We start from the raw sequence: 15,219 nt of genomic DNA, 5'->3' as shown, positions 1-15,219 counted from the left end.
TTCAGTATAGTGCAGCGTATGATTCAATGTGTCAGAAGAACATCAGCTAGATATTTAATGGTGTTGAAATCCTACAAAAAAAACAAACACTTTACGTAACTAATTTTTAAAGCTGGAAGCATTGTACTCTAACAGTTTGTAGCCCAAATCAATGTAACACATTCTCGGAAGGGAAAAAACAGTCAAAATCCATCAGTTTTGATTTCCTGACACATCATTTATATAAAGATGCTAGGTTTCTGTGCAACATCGTCAGTCAGCAGGGAATTGCAATACATAATACAACAGGGAGGGAAACGTCTGCACTGAGTACGTCAGGCAATATTGATTCTCAGCTGCACAAGTTAAACAGATGACAGACATTAATCACACTGCTTTTTATGGAGACTGTGAGCAGAATTACTCCCTTCAGTCAGTCACAGATTATGTACATTATCCGCCTAAAAAACAAATGACAAACATAGAACACCCCAGAATTATGATAGTGTTAATGGATGGTAGTAAAATGATAATTCTGTGCCCCACAGGAGAAGGATGATTGGTGTCTTCAATCCACATAGCAGCCAACAGTGTCTCCGCGACAGCTCATAATGGCTTGCTCTCACTAAATTTATTGGCATATTTGTACGGCAGTGATAAGATATTTTTAATCTGAATAAAAGCTATGTAGATTTCCCTCAGCTCATTATATCTAGCTTGAAAGAGGGTAAAAAATATAGAATAAAGGGTTTGGTACACTAACACTGGTATTGGATATGTTTAAGTTAAGTGCCAGTGGCAGCTATGACATCACTTAGGACATCTTATACCAAAGAGAAAAAAAGACAGCTATTTCCCAGTGGTTTGTTTATTGATTTACAGTGTGTGGTGGGGTAATGTTGTTTGAATAGGGTGATGCTAAGATAACCAATTTGTCTGCAAATATGATTTTAAAGAAATGTATTCACATCAGAACTATGTTTACAAAAAGCATTTCTACTTTTTATCTTACAAAATACTACATTCATTGTTGTGACTTTTTGACAGCACAGTGGTCGTCTCACAGCAAGAAGGTTTTAGTTCAACCTGCCGGCCGGCTGGTGTCTTTTTGGTAACTACATCACTCACAGAGCAAATTTGCATGTTCTCCCTGTGTCTGCGTGGGATTTCTCAGGCTGCTCCGGCTTCCTCCCACAGCTTAAATGCATGCAGGTTAGATTAATTGGTGACTAAAAAAGCCCGTAGGTTTGATGAATGTTTCAGCCCCGTGATTGACTGGCGACCTCATGTCCAGGATGTACCCGGCTTCTCGCCCAATTGAGCTCCATGGATAAGCAGTTACAGTAGAGCTACAATAAAGGATAGACTTAGACTTTTGTCTAATCTCTGCATTTCTATGTAAAATACTGTATACTTTCCCCCCTTTAGGCTTTTGAAAATCCTTAAAGCAATCATACTTTGAACAACTCACTATGGCCTCTGTGGCAGTGGTAACAAGCCACAAAAGGATTATGATGTTTACTTATACTACTGCTCTCTTTTAAGGTTTTATGTTTCAGTTTGTTGGCGGCATTCACAGACACACAGTACGTTCTCGGGTTAGGAAAGATGGCTATGATGTGGGTCATGTACTATACAAGTGGCAGTACAATTGGGGTAAATTTGATGTCATTTTTCCACTGCACTACTGACTCTTATTTCCTTTTTCCATCATCTGTCCACTCTGTGCTCTCTAAAGGAGATTTCCTGTCTGTTTTCTCTGGGAAAATTGTAATGAGCCTGTCAACATTGTAAAGAAACATCTGCCTCCTCCACTAGTACCCTGTGTGTTATCTCTCACTTCAAGTTCATAGACCAGAGGATAATTAGGCCACTAAGAAGGCTGTGCATTTAGTCATCTATCACATTAAACAATAGACAGAGAGCCCAGAAAATACCAATCAGCTATTGGCTGTGAGATGAATAATTGCATCTCAGTTAAAAGAGAGACTTTGTTAAGTGCATTACAAAAAGCAGGGCAGGGCTCAGCGCAGAACAGACTGAACTGCTAACTGAAACTCTCTCCATGCAAACTGCTGTTAGAGACAATTAGCATGGAAACAACACCAAGTGACTAACCAGATTTGCAATCTGACCAAAAACACTCAATGTAACCTTTGCTATTCATGCTTGCAGACTTACCACATTCTCCTTACTCAAATACAAAGGAAAGTCCTTGGATATGATTGCAGCATATTGCAGAAGAACTTTGTTGATAGTCTGCAGAGAGGGAGAGAGACATGTTTATAATTACAGTTTGTTTGCTGTTCTATTATTGAATTTCTGGAACTCACTGAGAAGATCTAAGCAGTCACAACCTAATAACCAGATAATATCAAACCGAATAAATATACCACAGTAACTCCTTAGATCAATGGCAAACTCTTTAACTGTGAGTTATTATGCCCTGCAGGAGTATGGGGGGCGGGGGGAATTTCCAGGAGCCTGACCTTCGCAAAACGGCACATAAAGTGAGCCAGAGCCTGTGGGTTTGGACACTCCAGCTTCTTGATAATCTCAAAATTCTGGTTTAGTTGAGTGAACACATCCACTACCGAACATGAGAAGAGGGCGTGCTCCGATGTTTGCTGGAACTGTTGCAAGGTAGAGATGATGAGAGAGGGACATGAGGGTGGAAAAAGTGATGGGTTGGGGGTGGGTGGAAGAAAGAAAAGAGAAAAAGAGACAAATGTAAGATCTCAGATCTAAAAACCTTTAAGCATAGTGAGACATGACAGTGAAGAGAACATTTGACTGATATATAACTACATCACTCACAGAGCAGAAATCTAGACCACTTACTAACGACTACACTAACAGGTTTACTGTTATATGTGACGGCCAGGTAACTGCTGAGGTGGATTTACTAAAAGTTCCCACTTAAACCATCTGAAACTCTTCAGAGTTATCTCTTTAACACATGTGAATTCTTGCATTTATTCCAGATTGACACAAAAGTTATAATCAATCATATGTTTCATGTGTTTAGGTAAAGATAAATCAAATCAATCATTTTAACTTTTAACTTTGTTCAGTAGAAATCCTAATCACACAAACTAAAATATAGTGCTATGCATTATTTGTATGTGCTGAAGATGCATCAATATTTTGCGATCATTTCTTTGCCAAATGTGTTTTGTAAAGCTTTTCACACATTTCCTGTCATTATTGTCCAATATCCTTCTGTGCCTTTTACTGAAAAAACCTGAAAATCATAATTTACTTCCAGATTTTATAAATTTTTAATTGTAATTTCATTCACATTCTTGTCTTGTGATGTCTCAGGTAGAGGAGTGTTTTTAACAGTGTAAAATTTCCTCTAACCCTTACACCCTAATTTCATTCTTACCAGACCGTCCTTGTGAATACAAAATAGATCTTAAGTGGCTTGGTTGGTTAATACGTAAAGCTACACACTGAGTTATAATTAAATAATATACTTACTCCATCTTTCTTGTCCCTTTCCAGTGCTCCATTGAGGAAATCCATGGCAACATCCTCGTTCTCATCAAGCCACTGAATGACAAATGGCTCAAACCACCTAAAGAAAAAAAAACTTTCTATAATGAAATCATATTTGGAAGTTTTTTTTTAGCTTTAGAGGACTATATGAGTCGGGGGTTAGTATATAAAAAAAAAAACTGAGGCCAAGGCTTTTTAGCTTTTTCTAAAATTTATGGGGAAACCACTTTATTTTAGAGAAATCAATGAAAATGGATTTTACACTCAAAAATGTATGCTGAAAATACCACGCAGATGTCAGTGTGGTTTTAAGCCAAGGCTGGCTTAGGTTTCGGTTTGTGGACAGAATTGACTTCGAGGCTCAAACAGAGGATAGCAGAGGACAGGACAAAGGAAGTACATTTGTTAGTAGAATAATAATGCTGTTCTGTCTGTTTCACTTTGCCACTTCCTTGTTTAATATAATGCCTGAGCTTGTCCTCAGAGCAACGGCTGTCCCCCCCAAAACAGCTTTGTACTCTGGCTAAGGGCATGTGCTTCAGGAGGGAGAGCCAATAAATAATGTGGGTGTGGTGATAGAGAATAGACAGGCAGATGAAAGAGTGTGTGTGTGTGTCTGTGTGAGTGTGTGTGTGTGTGTGAGACAGTGTTAGAAGGGGGAGGTGACTCATTACACTGATAGACCGGGAGGATGGGAAAGGCCATTGCGTTCTGTGCTTGCATTACACGTGTTTACATGCAACTATCCCTGCTTTACTTCAAATAATTATGCATGCACGCTGTAAAACAGGGCTACGTGAAAAGAGGAACTAAAAATTGCTTTTAGGCTATAAATGTGTCTCCTCATCCAAAACAGTTTATCATCACATTGTTGGAATAAACTGCCAGCACAGATTACAGGAACATGACAGTGTTACAGATACAGTAACCAGAAAACCAGAAACTAAACTGAACTGCCACCACTGTACAATATCCTGCACCATAAGTGAACACTGAAATGTGTAATGTTGACATTTTTTGGAAGCGAACAAAATCCTCTGTACTCAAAATTGAACAATTTGACATTTGACTTCTTTTGCAACATTTCTCTCAACTCTGAGTCAACTCAATCCTATCTCTTAGTTTTACTGTTTGTTTTAACAAGCAGCCTGTTCATGTTCTATTACGCATTAGTAATCAAATTCTACTCTGTACAATTTTAACACTATATACAGTATATCTTTTTTTTTCAGTTTGCAATAACCCGTAACAGTGTATGTGTAATGTATGTGTGAATGTATATTTGAGTGTCTCTGCCTGTACACGTGGGTGAAAATTAGAGGACTTACAGAGAATACTCAGGCGGAACATTCTTGAAGGCCGGCAGGTCACGGACATACTCATTATGGAACCATTTGACTTTGAAGTGAAGATTCATGTATTCAGTACTTTTGCATAGGCGGTGCTTGTCATGCTCTGTAATGCAGATTAAAACATTAGAAACACCCATTAGCATGTACAGTATATCCACTGAAGTCACAATTCTTAAAGAGAGAAACCTTGGTTTTGAATATTTATGGAGTCTAACACATACAAAACGTCTGGACTGACAAAAGAGCAATGTTAAATTGTAGGGCAGCACGGCAACATCAATTTGGCAGTCTACAACACAATAAACGTGCTGCATGTGTTCTGGACAAAAAAAACAGCATCTCAGTTTTACTTTGAACTGCCGCCTCGTCCAAAACACTCACACGCACTTCAGTTAGGAATACTCTTGTCATACATACATTTCACCATTCATTGCAACCAATGGAAATTCAGTTATGCTTGGCGATGAAGGCTCTGTTCTGATGATGTTCCCCGGATCAGCCAAGGCTAAGATGGCACAGGGAGCACGCTGCTGAGACCCCCCTGTACCCAAGAGTAGGCCCAATCCAAGACATAGTCATGATGACACCCAAAACCGAGAAGGTGGAGGCAAGCTTTGCCAGCGGCAGCAGTGTGAGGCAGCGTTAGAGTAGCAGGAACAGTGAGGAATACGGAGACATTTAAATGGACTGCCGGATGTGAAAATGGCTGTGCTTGGTTGTGGCTGGCTAGAATGATAATTCAATTAGTGGCCCTATGACTTCATTTTTAACAGGCTCAATTATGCTGAGCCTTGAGCTGCCAAGACTAAGAAAATAAAACAGAACCTGTGAATGTGTCCAGCTCCCTTCAAAAGAAAGCCTTGGTATGACAAATGGCAAACAAACTAAAGCTAAAACAGACTGGACTTTCATGTCAGCAGACAAGGCTGCTGAGTCATTAAGTCCAGCTCCCTGCAGACATTTCAGAACAATTAAATATTTCCATGGTATCCCATGTGGGACTTATTGATGGTGATAGTGCAAGAGTGAGAAAAGGAAAGATGAGGGGAAAAAGAAAGGAAACCAATGCGGTGACATTAACATTATATACAAAAGAGTTAAAATATAATTAGGGCTCAGTAAAATGCTTCGAAGCTTTCGATCATTGCCATGGTAATAGACGTTCAAATCAGCAATTGAACGCTTGGTTTTTTTAATACGTTTTTTCATTATCAGTGTTTTAAATTAGTTACCTATACTTTGACTGAAGACAAGTCTAGGCAGTGGTAGAAGGTGGCTGGTTAGGGAGGACAGCTCACTGAACCAGGACCACATTTGTCCCCTGACCAAACCTAACACAACCTTTACCATAGATGAGGCAGATCTCTCATCTGTCACATTCACATGTCGGTCCACATTTGTTATCAATGTGTTGTTTTGTGTAAACACAAAGGCACCCTCAACTGCACTGAACAATAACTCATTAAGCTCCCAAACTCGCTCCTAACCTGAGGCAAGTCACCATGGTCTCCCTCTCCCTGTCTCACTCCAACTCTTCCTGTGTGTATTTTTTGGTCTCTCTCACACTCTTGGTGGCTCTGTGTGACTTCTCAGTGTCTTGTTTTCACTTTTGTTGTCTAACCATCTCTTTCTTAATTTGTTACTTTTTTTTATAAAGTATGCAAATAGCCATATGACTCGTTTCTCTGTAGCAAAAGTGCAGACATCTATTGGTTTGGCAACTATTAGAGTTTTCCACAGATAAAATGTGGGGAGTCGTGAAGCTACATTTGATCATAAATGGGCATCCGAGACATATTGGATTTTGCCAGGTGTGAACTCCAATCCATCTCAGCTGTATTTAGACCACATTTGGCTATATCGGGACACAAGGCTAAAGAAGCTGGAAATAAAAAGGTTTGTGATAGAATTTTTTAATTCTTTTTTCATTTTAAAGCAGGCGCTTCCAAATGGTAACGAAGAAATAAAAACACACATATTTGCACACTGTTTGGCAGATATTAGATTCATACATTAACCCAAAATCAAAGACATTTTTAAATCCATGCATTGCACCCTGGTTGTCATGCCTTAATCCTGATAAGAACCTTGGTGCTTACTCTGATGAATAGTGCATGCCCTGCCTGCCTACACTCCGCTCTAAGCTTGGAGGGAAATATTTACATATGTGTAATTAACATATTTACCTGTGAATAATGTATTCGAATGCAAAATGCAATAGTTAATCCTTGGAATGGAGAAGATAATGAGTGTTCAACTCAATTCAAGTTTATATTTTATATTTATTTATATGACTGATGCTCATTTTAACCTGCTTTTGAAACTGAAGTTGGACTGCATTCAAAAAAAACTAAAATGACAAGGGCAGCGTGTCATATACAGCAGCATGTATGTGTGTTCAGGTGTAACTTAAGGAGTAGGATCTAGGGCGGCACAATTACTCAAATTTTAATCAAGATCACGATTTTGGCTTCCCACGATCAAATTTACGTAATCAAGCAATATTTTAAAAGCGTATTACATTCATAGAACGCTCCAGGTTTTTTTGCAAAGTCAATCTACCACTCCGTAAACCACTGTCTGATCATGTGCCAGTCGAAGTTGTTTCCTGCACCGCGCAGGTTAGTTTCTAGATGTAGACAGTCACAGAGGACAGGGTAATGTGAGAAAAATTCAGATATTAGTCGGTCATACGTTGGTCACAAGATTTACAAGTTTACTAGTAAAGGCAACTTTTTGTCGTGTCTATTTTCTATTTTTTCAGAAAACAGCAGTGACCATTGCTAGTTAGTGTTTGTTAGCTCACAGGGCTCTAGGGTGCGACTAACATTTTTCCTAGATCGCACCGATGCACCTAACGTCCTCGCATCCGCTGCCTCTCCACAAACAAAGCAATGTTGTTTATATCAATATGGTTTAATTTTGCGTAACATGACCCATTTCGTCTGTATAGCCGTGTCTATGTTTGTATCTCTCCTCTTACTCTCGACGCAGCCCCGCCCCCATTCACTCACATATGGCTCCCAGCAACATGTGAAAAACACAGAAGAAGTTATTGAATGCAACTAACTTAAGTTCGTAGAGTAATAGCGTGTGAGACGGAGCCTGCTGGACCCATTCATAATGAGTCAGCCGTCACTCATTGAGTAGCATAAGCCCATTGCACTCCCCTTCTCTCCCTAGCTCTTCTAATCAGTTATTGTTGAAAACAAGTGAAGGAGCTTTCTCAGAGATGCATTTTTTTTTTTTACATATCCTATACTATTTATTTCAGATAATTTTCATTTACATGTGTTGCAGCTTTATGTATGTACAACATACAACTTCAACATAAGAGGACTGTAGCACAATATGGATGTGAAAGCAGTTATAAATAGACTATGTGACAATCAAATTTGTTTTGGTTCAAATTAACAAATAATCGTGATAATTAATCATGATCCCAATATTGATCAAAAATAATCGTGATTATCATTTTGGCCATAATCATGCAGCCCTAGTAGGATCAACTTAAATTTTTGTTATATTAAAAACGTAGTCAGTGTTTCCCCTATATTCATTCTGCAATGGCACAACAGCACCGCAGAATGCTGAAAGCTGCTGCCAAAAATTCAAACAATCATAAATATCTCTGCTGTCATTTTTCACTGAATGCAGGGACTGCTGAAATACATGGGCACGGACTGGTGCAACACGTCTGCCGCAGCATGTCCGCAGCAGTGCTGATACACTGACCACCTGTACTGGGCATCACGCTGCACACACGGAGCAGATGAGAGACAGGTGAATAAAAGATAATGATGTCGGTACTGGTTAGCAGGCTCTGTAGTGAACAACAAGCTAATGTCCTGATAGATTCTGTGTTTCAAATAAGTGCTGTGCGGGGGATCTGATTTATGTGAAGAGTGGGTAAATATTCTGAAGTTCCCTTAAATAGTTAAAGAAAAGAAAGCTAAAAAACATGTCTCTGATACATCTATAGACCATATACTGTGTAAGAAAAGGTGGATAGTTGCCATAGCCACCATGGCTTAACACATACTGTAGGAAACAGTGTCAGAATCAGAACCTTGATGAGCAGAAAATCACAGTATGGCCAAGTGGTCTGAAAGAAATATAAGTAACACTTTACTTGAAGTTTTCTACATAAGAGTAACATGACACTGTCATGAACACATGAACCCTAACCATACTCTAACCCTAACCATAACTCCTCATGACAAAACTAAATGACACTTACTAAAAGAAAAATGATGTCATCAATGTTTATGACTTGTTTTATGTTTTATGACACGTTCATGACAGTGTCATGTCACTCTTCTGTAGATACAAGTAATGTGTAACCAAATGTTTTTTTGTGTTAAGCAGCAAGCCTATTTAGTCAAGTCATTTTCTCCACTACAGTTAAGCCTAAGGTGGAGTATGTTCAACGTGCACATATAGTTATCTTTACACAAACCCCAGAAGACACTATTGGACTGTTTATAGTTTTGTAATGTTTTACCAATAGCTGATATGAAAAGCCACAATGTTACCAGCACCTTAGGGTTATTTTCTTTTGGACACAAACACTGGGAGAGGGCAGGGATCGCTGCTTTCATCAATACCTAACCTTCATGGCTGGAGTAGTTTTGATGGCTGAAATTGGCGTGGGAGGATTTAAGGTTTCACCTGGATTCACCTAGTCAGTCTGTGTCATTGAAGGAGCAGGTGGCTTAAACATTGTGAATATTGAGTGGAGAATGTTTTTACTAGAGAAGACCTGAAGTTGTTCTGCCGCAGAGGCTGCGGTATATCTTGGCAGAGAGATCCACTTTAACAGCCGAGGCTGCGTAATATCTGAGAAGAGAGATCCACGGTGGCAGCGCCACTTTAATAACTAAGCTGGTGCTGCAAGGCAGCCTATACACATATGGACACACACATGCGCACAATCACAGTTTGTCAACCTTTCTGCCCTACGCTCTGACTGCGCACACACACACACACACACTGTACCTAAAGAAAGCAGATGGAGGTCAGTTGGAAGACAGTAAAGTAAGGGTCAGCAGGTGTTTTGTTTGGTGCTGCCAGACAGGTTCTGCTAGCTTGCTATATGTGAGCGTTTGCAGAGCGTGGTTCCACATTTCATACACTCGAACACATGTACTGTATGCAGTTTATACCTGTATGTTATCAATGTAGTAGGTCTTACTGCCCCAAATGTCTTGTTGTTTAAAAAAAACACATTACTGCTTGACTGAGAGTTTTAAATGACTCACATAAACCAAGTTTTTATGCTATAAATTCCACATAATATGCACACAAGTAAAAACATTTGGTCTGAGTTACATACCAGAAGTTGGAGCAGTCTCAAGTTTGTTAGATGCACTGCACACATGTTATGTTTTTCTAAGTTAAAGCAACAACAAAGGTATAGACAAATTTGCGATTCATAGATCAACCCTACTAGAGGGGATATAAGTATAATGTTTGTTCTGAGATTGGTTTTAGAAGAAAGCTAATGTAAAGCAGAAATGCACATCTTGGAGAGAGCATGAATATGCTTATATTTCTTATCAAGTGGGGAGTTTGGCCTGATGGTGGCACTAGAGCAAAGGCAAGGGTCACAAAAGATATTAGGATACATCCCAATCAAACTGTAATACTCATACCAATTTTCTAAGAACGGCATGAGAAGTATGCACTTTTGTATGCACATTGTCTTAGATAAGTATTACTGATTCATTGGCTTACGAATACAAATGTAGTCTAACAAACAATGCTCTTTATTTTTTTTACTGAATTTCATTTACTGAAGGGAGTGGCTCATGGTGTCAGCTGAATTATCTGCAATAACACTTTTCTTTCAAAAGCTGTGGTATGAGGACAGAAATAGAGGTTAAAAGAGCGTTAAGTTCTTGAAAAGCTTTCGTCTTTCAAAACCCTTCACTTTAGGAGTCGTAAAGCTCATATTCTCTCTCTAGAAAATGGAAGCACAGAGGCACAGAATGTGCTTCTTTGCACACTCTGAATGAAAGCAAAAGGACATAATTTTCCATTCACTAAGCCCAATGTGATTGTTTGAATAGAGAAGAGAATCTGAGGGAAATGAGGCCGCAGGGGGCAGTGTTTTAAAAATGCTGCAATAAAACATACAAAAGATGCGTGACTTCAGACCGAGTCATCTGTTTTTTTTTTTAAGAAAATGGTTTTACATTTTTTATATTGAAGAATTCCAGCTTTATTCTCAGAAATGTAATTTATCATTAACTGATGAATTTCACTTCCATGACAGGAATTATTCTGTAAAAGCGCACGTGTAAGATTATTTCAAATGGGCAATCTGACATTTTGGAAGGTAAATCAATTCCAGGTTATTTGGATTGACATATTAAAAAAAGCATTCAACATACTGTGTAGGTGCAGGCATGTTTGAAAGTGTGCTATTGTATTGTTTTGTAGCGTCACATAGACTGAAGCAAGCAGCGCTACAATGTGTTATTTTACTGATACTAAAATGTTCTTTATCAATTTTTAAGGCATTTTTGTGCCCTACACACTATGAATGATGCAAAGGTTTTAAGAGGGACACAATGTACTGAGAATACACACTGCAATACAGAAACTTTCAATCTTAAGTTAAGATAGGAAAAGTCTAAGATAGGATTTTTTTTCCAATTTGGTAATAAGGAAGCAAATCCTAACTTAAGTTAGGATTGGAGTGTTGACGTGGGCATTTTTCATCTGAAAAGGTCTTTTTCCTAAATCAGGTCTTAACCCTAATTACAAAGTTAAAGGTCCCATGTCATATAAATTTCACTTTATGAGTTTTTTTACCATTAATATGCGTTCACCCAGCCTGCCTATGGTCCCCCAGGGGATAGAAATGGCGATAGATGTAAATCAAGCCCTGGGTATCCTGCTCGGCCTTTGAGAAAATGAAAGCTTGAATGGGCCGATCTGGATTATTGCTCCTTATGAGGTCATAGGGAGCAAGATTACCTTCCCTTTCTCTGCTTCACCCACCCAGAGAATGTGGCCTGCCTATGAGAGAGAGAGAGACATCATGGCTTTGAAACAAGCATAGTGGCAGTTGGTCAAAGCCACTCCTGTAATTGGTTTGGTTAAATTAGACAATGATAAATGAAAAACTTATCTTTAAAAAAAAAAAAATAATAATAATAATAATAATTTAACAGTGCCTGTCTTTTAAAATGCATTATATTGTTTAATTTTTGGTTTACGCAATCATGCAAATGGTTTGTGGCACTGTACACTGTGCAGCTCCCCACTCTACCCTTACTGGACAACAATAGTATACCTGCAGAAGCCAGTCTGGTCTCTTTTCTTCATTTAGTGAGACACTTTTATTAAGAGTCATTGTGATTGGTACAGGTGTTTAATAGAGATGTGACTCTATGAGAAGATAATGATTTATTACCACACCCATCCAATTTATAGTCCACTTCTTCTGCGCCTTTGCTAAAATATACATATATAAACAAAAGTATTAAGTGTACATATCTGTACTTATATGATCTAGCATTGCAATTAGGCTGTTAAAATAGGGCCTTCATATTTATGTGTTTTACATTATGCATGTGTGTGTACATCTATACATGCATACATACAGTGCAATGTACATAGTTGTATGTGTGTTTGTGCCTCTAAGCCCTGCTGGTGTGGGCGGTCCTGAGGGAGGAGTAGGCTCAAGGTCCCTGGTGAGGATGTCATCTTGTCTGACTCAGCCCACAGGGACAGACAAACTCACAGGAGACTTACTCACTCTTGGCCTCATTGATGTAAATGCCATGGATATTATGATGAGCTTCAGCGGTTCACCATGGCATGTCCTTGCTCTAGTTACCATTCAGGTGAAAAAGATCTACAGGAGTGTGTAGTTGGACAGGTTTTTTCAAGACATAACGCTTGAGGACCAGAGTACCAGCCGAGGCCAGTATACAATAGTTATCTATGTGACATAATTCCTTCAGCTTGGCTTCTGACCCAGTTCTGTCAAAGGGCCTCCTAAGCTGTATCACAGGGGCATACTGACACAGCTCTGCTATCCCACCAGAGCCCACACAGACACTAACTCAAACATATAATGCTCTAAGACGCTGCCAAACTTATGATTTACTAATGTAAGAGTCCACTCTGCTTCAGTATAGTGAATCACAATTGCAGTGTAGATCTTTAAAACAAATGTCCACTGCATTATGTAACATTTGGGAAAACTTTTGTTTTCACCCTATCAATATAGAAAAAGCCATATGCTTTTAGCTGAGGCAATGAGAGATCCAAATTGAATGTGTTGTGCTATACTGGAAATGGCAAACACAATAACTTATTCAAATCCCACCGTAGGACAAGATACAGCTTCCAGGCACGTCCAAGCCTTAAACCATGTCTTTCTTTGGAAACAAAACTCCCCTTGCAGAGGTACTATAATTAAAATTCAGTTAAAATAGTCTATGGATTGAAGTTGTTCCAACAGGCTGAATTTGAGTTAATGGGCTGCTGGAGCATTGGATCTTTAATGACATGCTCCAGAGACCACAGCCATTAAACAGCTATACACAGTGGATATACTGCATGTACTGTAGAACTTCATCACAGAAGTATTCTGAAGTCTAGACATAGTACATCTCCTCTCGATAATGAATCATTGTTTGATGCCAAAATACAATTAAGTTATTCATATTAATCCATTATTAAGGCACACTTTTGACTGAGTGTGCCTTAGTAGTGATACGTAGGGATACCCTTTGTTCATCTTATCTGGAGGTTTTGGTGAGCTGGCTCCACACTACCTGATTGATTTAGTATCCTTCTGAGTGTTTATTATGTAGATAATGAATGAGTGATCTCAGCCATAGTCATTCATTCTCTCACATCATTTTCCTTTTTTCAGTGTCTTATTTTATCCACTCTCTTTTTGTCTTGCACCCTACCTCTCTCGGTCGTTCTCTCTCTCTCTCACACACACATATTCAGAGATTTACACAGAGATACTAAAATTAGCAGCATCCATTTCTGCACCAGCACCGGCACCAAAGGCCTCTGAGCAGAAAGCAGAGGATGCATCAAAGACCTCATTAAGTAACGCACATGCACATGTGTGCACACAGACAGGCACCTACACGCACAGATTCCTCTTTTACTCTCATTCATTTTTTCATACTTACAAGCACAACTGAACACTCCACAAATGCACAGACAAACACGCCTGCACGCACATACACACAAAGAGAGAAACACAGACCAACAAAGGAGGACATTCTGGCCCGCCTCCTTCAGGGTGTCTCTGTCAGCCGCCCTAGCAGTTATGTGTCACCTCTTATGTAATCACAAAGATTGTTCTTTTTTGGAGATCTAACACAGACACATGTATGTGCCAGATATACTGTATGTTTCCCTGATCAGGCCATTATAAAGGCCATTAAGCCCTTGTTTGGGTTAGTCTGCTTACGCAGTCTGTATTACTCTGCTTTTCAACAGCTGTGTTTCTGTACAATTGTCAAGCAAATTTTGAGAAAACCTTTAAAATGTGAAGAAATGCAAATTAGGTGCAAGTCCATCAACTGGTTTGGAGCTAATAAACTAGGCTACTGTGTAGCTATGTCAGAAGTGGATAGATGTCAGGTATTAATGTAAATGGATCATTCATCCAAGAATTTTAAAGATGCACATCATCATCATATTCTGTAACAAAAAACTATACTCACATACTTGCGATATTAAGTGTGAGTAATACACAGACCATCTGCTTTTATGTGGTTTTACAATCAATACAGTAAAACACATTATGTGGTTTACAATGTGCATGTTTGCAGCACATTGTTATGCGGTTTATGAGCTGTCAAAATGTCCTTCATTTAATTACTAGCCTGTCTCCACCAAACCAAACCTACAACTGTGAAAGCCAGTACCAGGACCAACAGGAAGTGAGCAATAATTCATACAAAGTGCTCCTTTGAGGAACATGACAGTCATGTCCTCCTCCTGGCACGTGTCACTGTGGGCGGGCAGTGATGTACTGACAAGATGAGGCAGAGGAGGCAAAGCAAGGGAAGAGGGTTCAGGCTCAAGGAGCGAGAAAGAGGGTATATGTGACTGAGTGCATCAATGATTATTGTCTACTTTTGTAACACGGACACCCTCAAGCAAATCTATCTCTCTCTGTGTCACCCACCCACCCACCCACACACACACACACACACACACAAACACACACCCACACAGCCCAAACCTGCTGTGACAGCAGTCAGTGACACCCTAGGTGGTCACATGCCCAGCTGCCCTGACTCAGATATGCACACATAAATATACTGAGAGCCGGAGAGTCTGTGTGTCTCTCTATTTCTTTATTGATCTACTTAACTGAGATTATTATCCTTCATAA

At 39.3% G+C, this 15,219-nt stretch overlaps 1 protein-coding gene across 6 annotated transcripts in view; it reads right to left on the bottom strand.

Moving 5' to 3' along the window:
- Positions 1 to 15,219, bottom strand: part of unc13c (unc-13 homolog C (C. elegans)) — a 103,523-nt gene that overhangs the window by 17,350 nt on the left and 70,954 nt on the right. For all 6 annotated transcript variants that reach the window (XM_032507195.1, XM_032507029.1, XM_032507140.1 and 3 more), the window contains 4 exons: positions 4,809 to 4,935; positions 3,463 to 3,559; positions 2,469 to 2,612; positions 2,161 to 2,238 (listed from right to left, as the gene is read on the bottom strand). In XM_032507195.1, the coding sequence (XP_032363086.1) occupies positions 2,161 to 2,238; positions 2,469 to 2,612; positions 3,463 to 3,559; positions 4,809 to 4,935 (446 nt within the window). The remainder of the gene's footprint in view (positions 1 to 2,160; positions 2,239 to 2,468; positions 2,613 to 3,462; positions 3,560 to 4,808; positions 4,936 to 15,219) is intronic.

The sequence above is a fragment of the Etheostoma spectabile genome, chromosome 1 (assembly GCF_008692095.1).
Source record: "Etheostoma spectabile isolate EspeVRDwgs_2016 chromosome 1, UIUC_Espe_1.0, whole genome shotgun sequence".
Taxonomy (NCBI): domain Eukaryota; kingdom Metazoa; phylum Chordata; class Actinopteri; order Perciformes; family Percidae; genus Etheostoma; species Etheostoma spectabile.
Note: the sequence above shows the minus strand (reverse complement) of the source record. Positions and strands in the feature narration are given on the sequence as shown.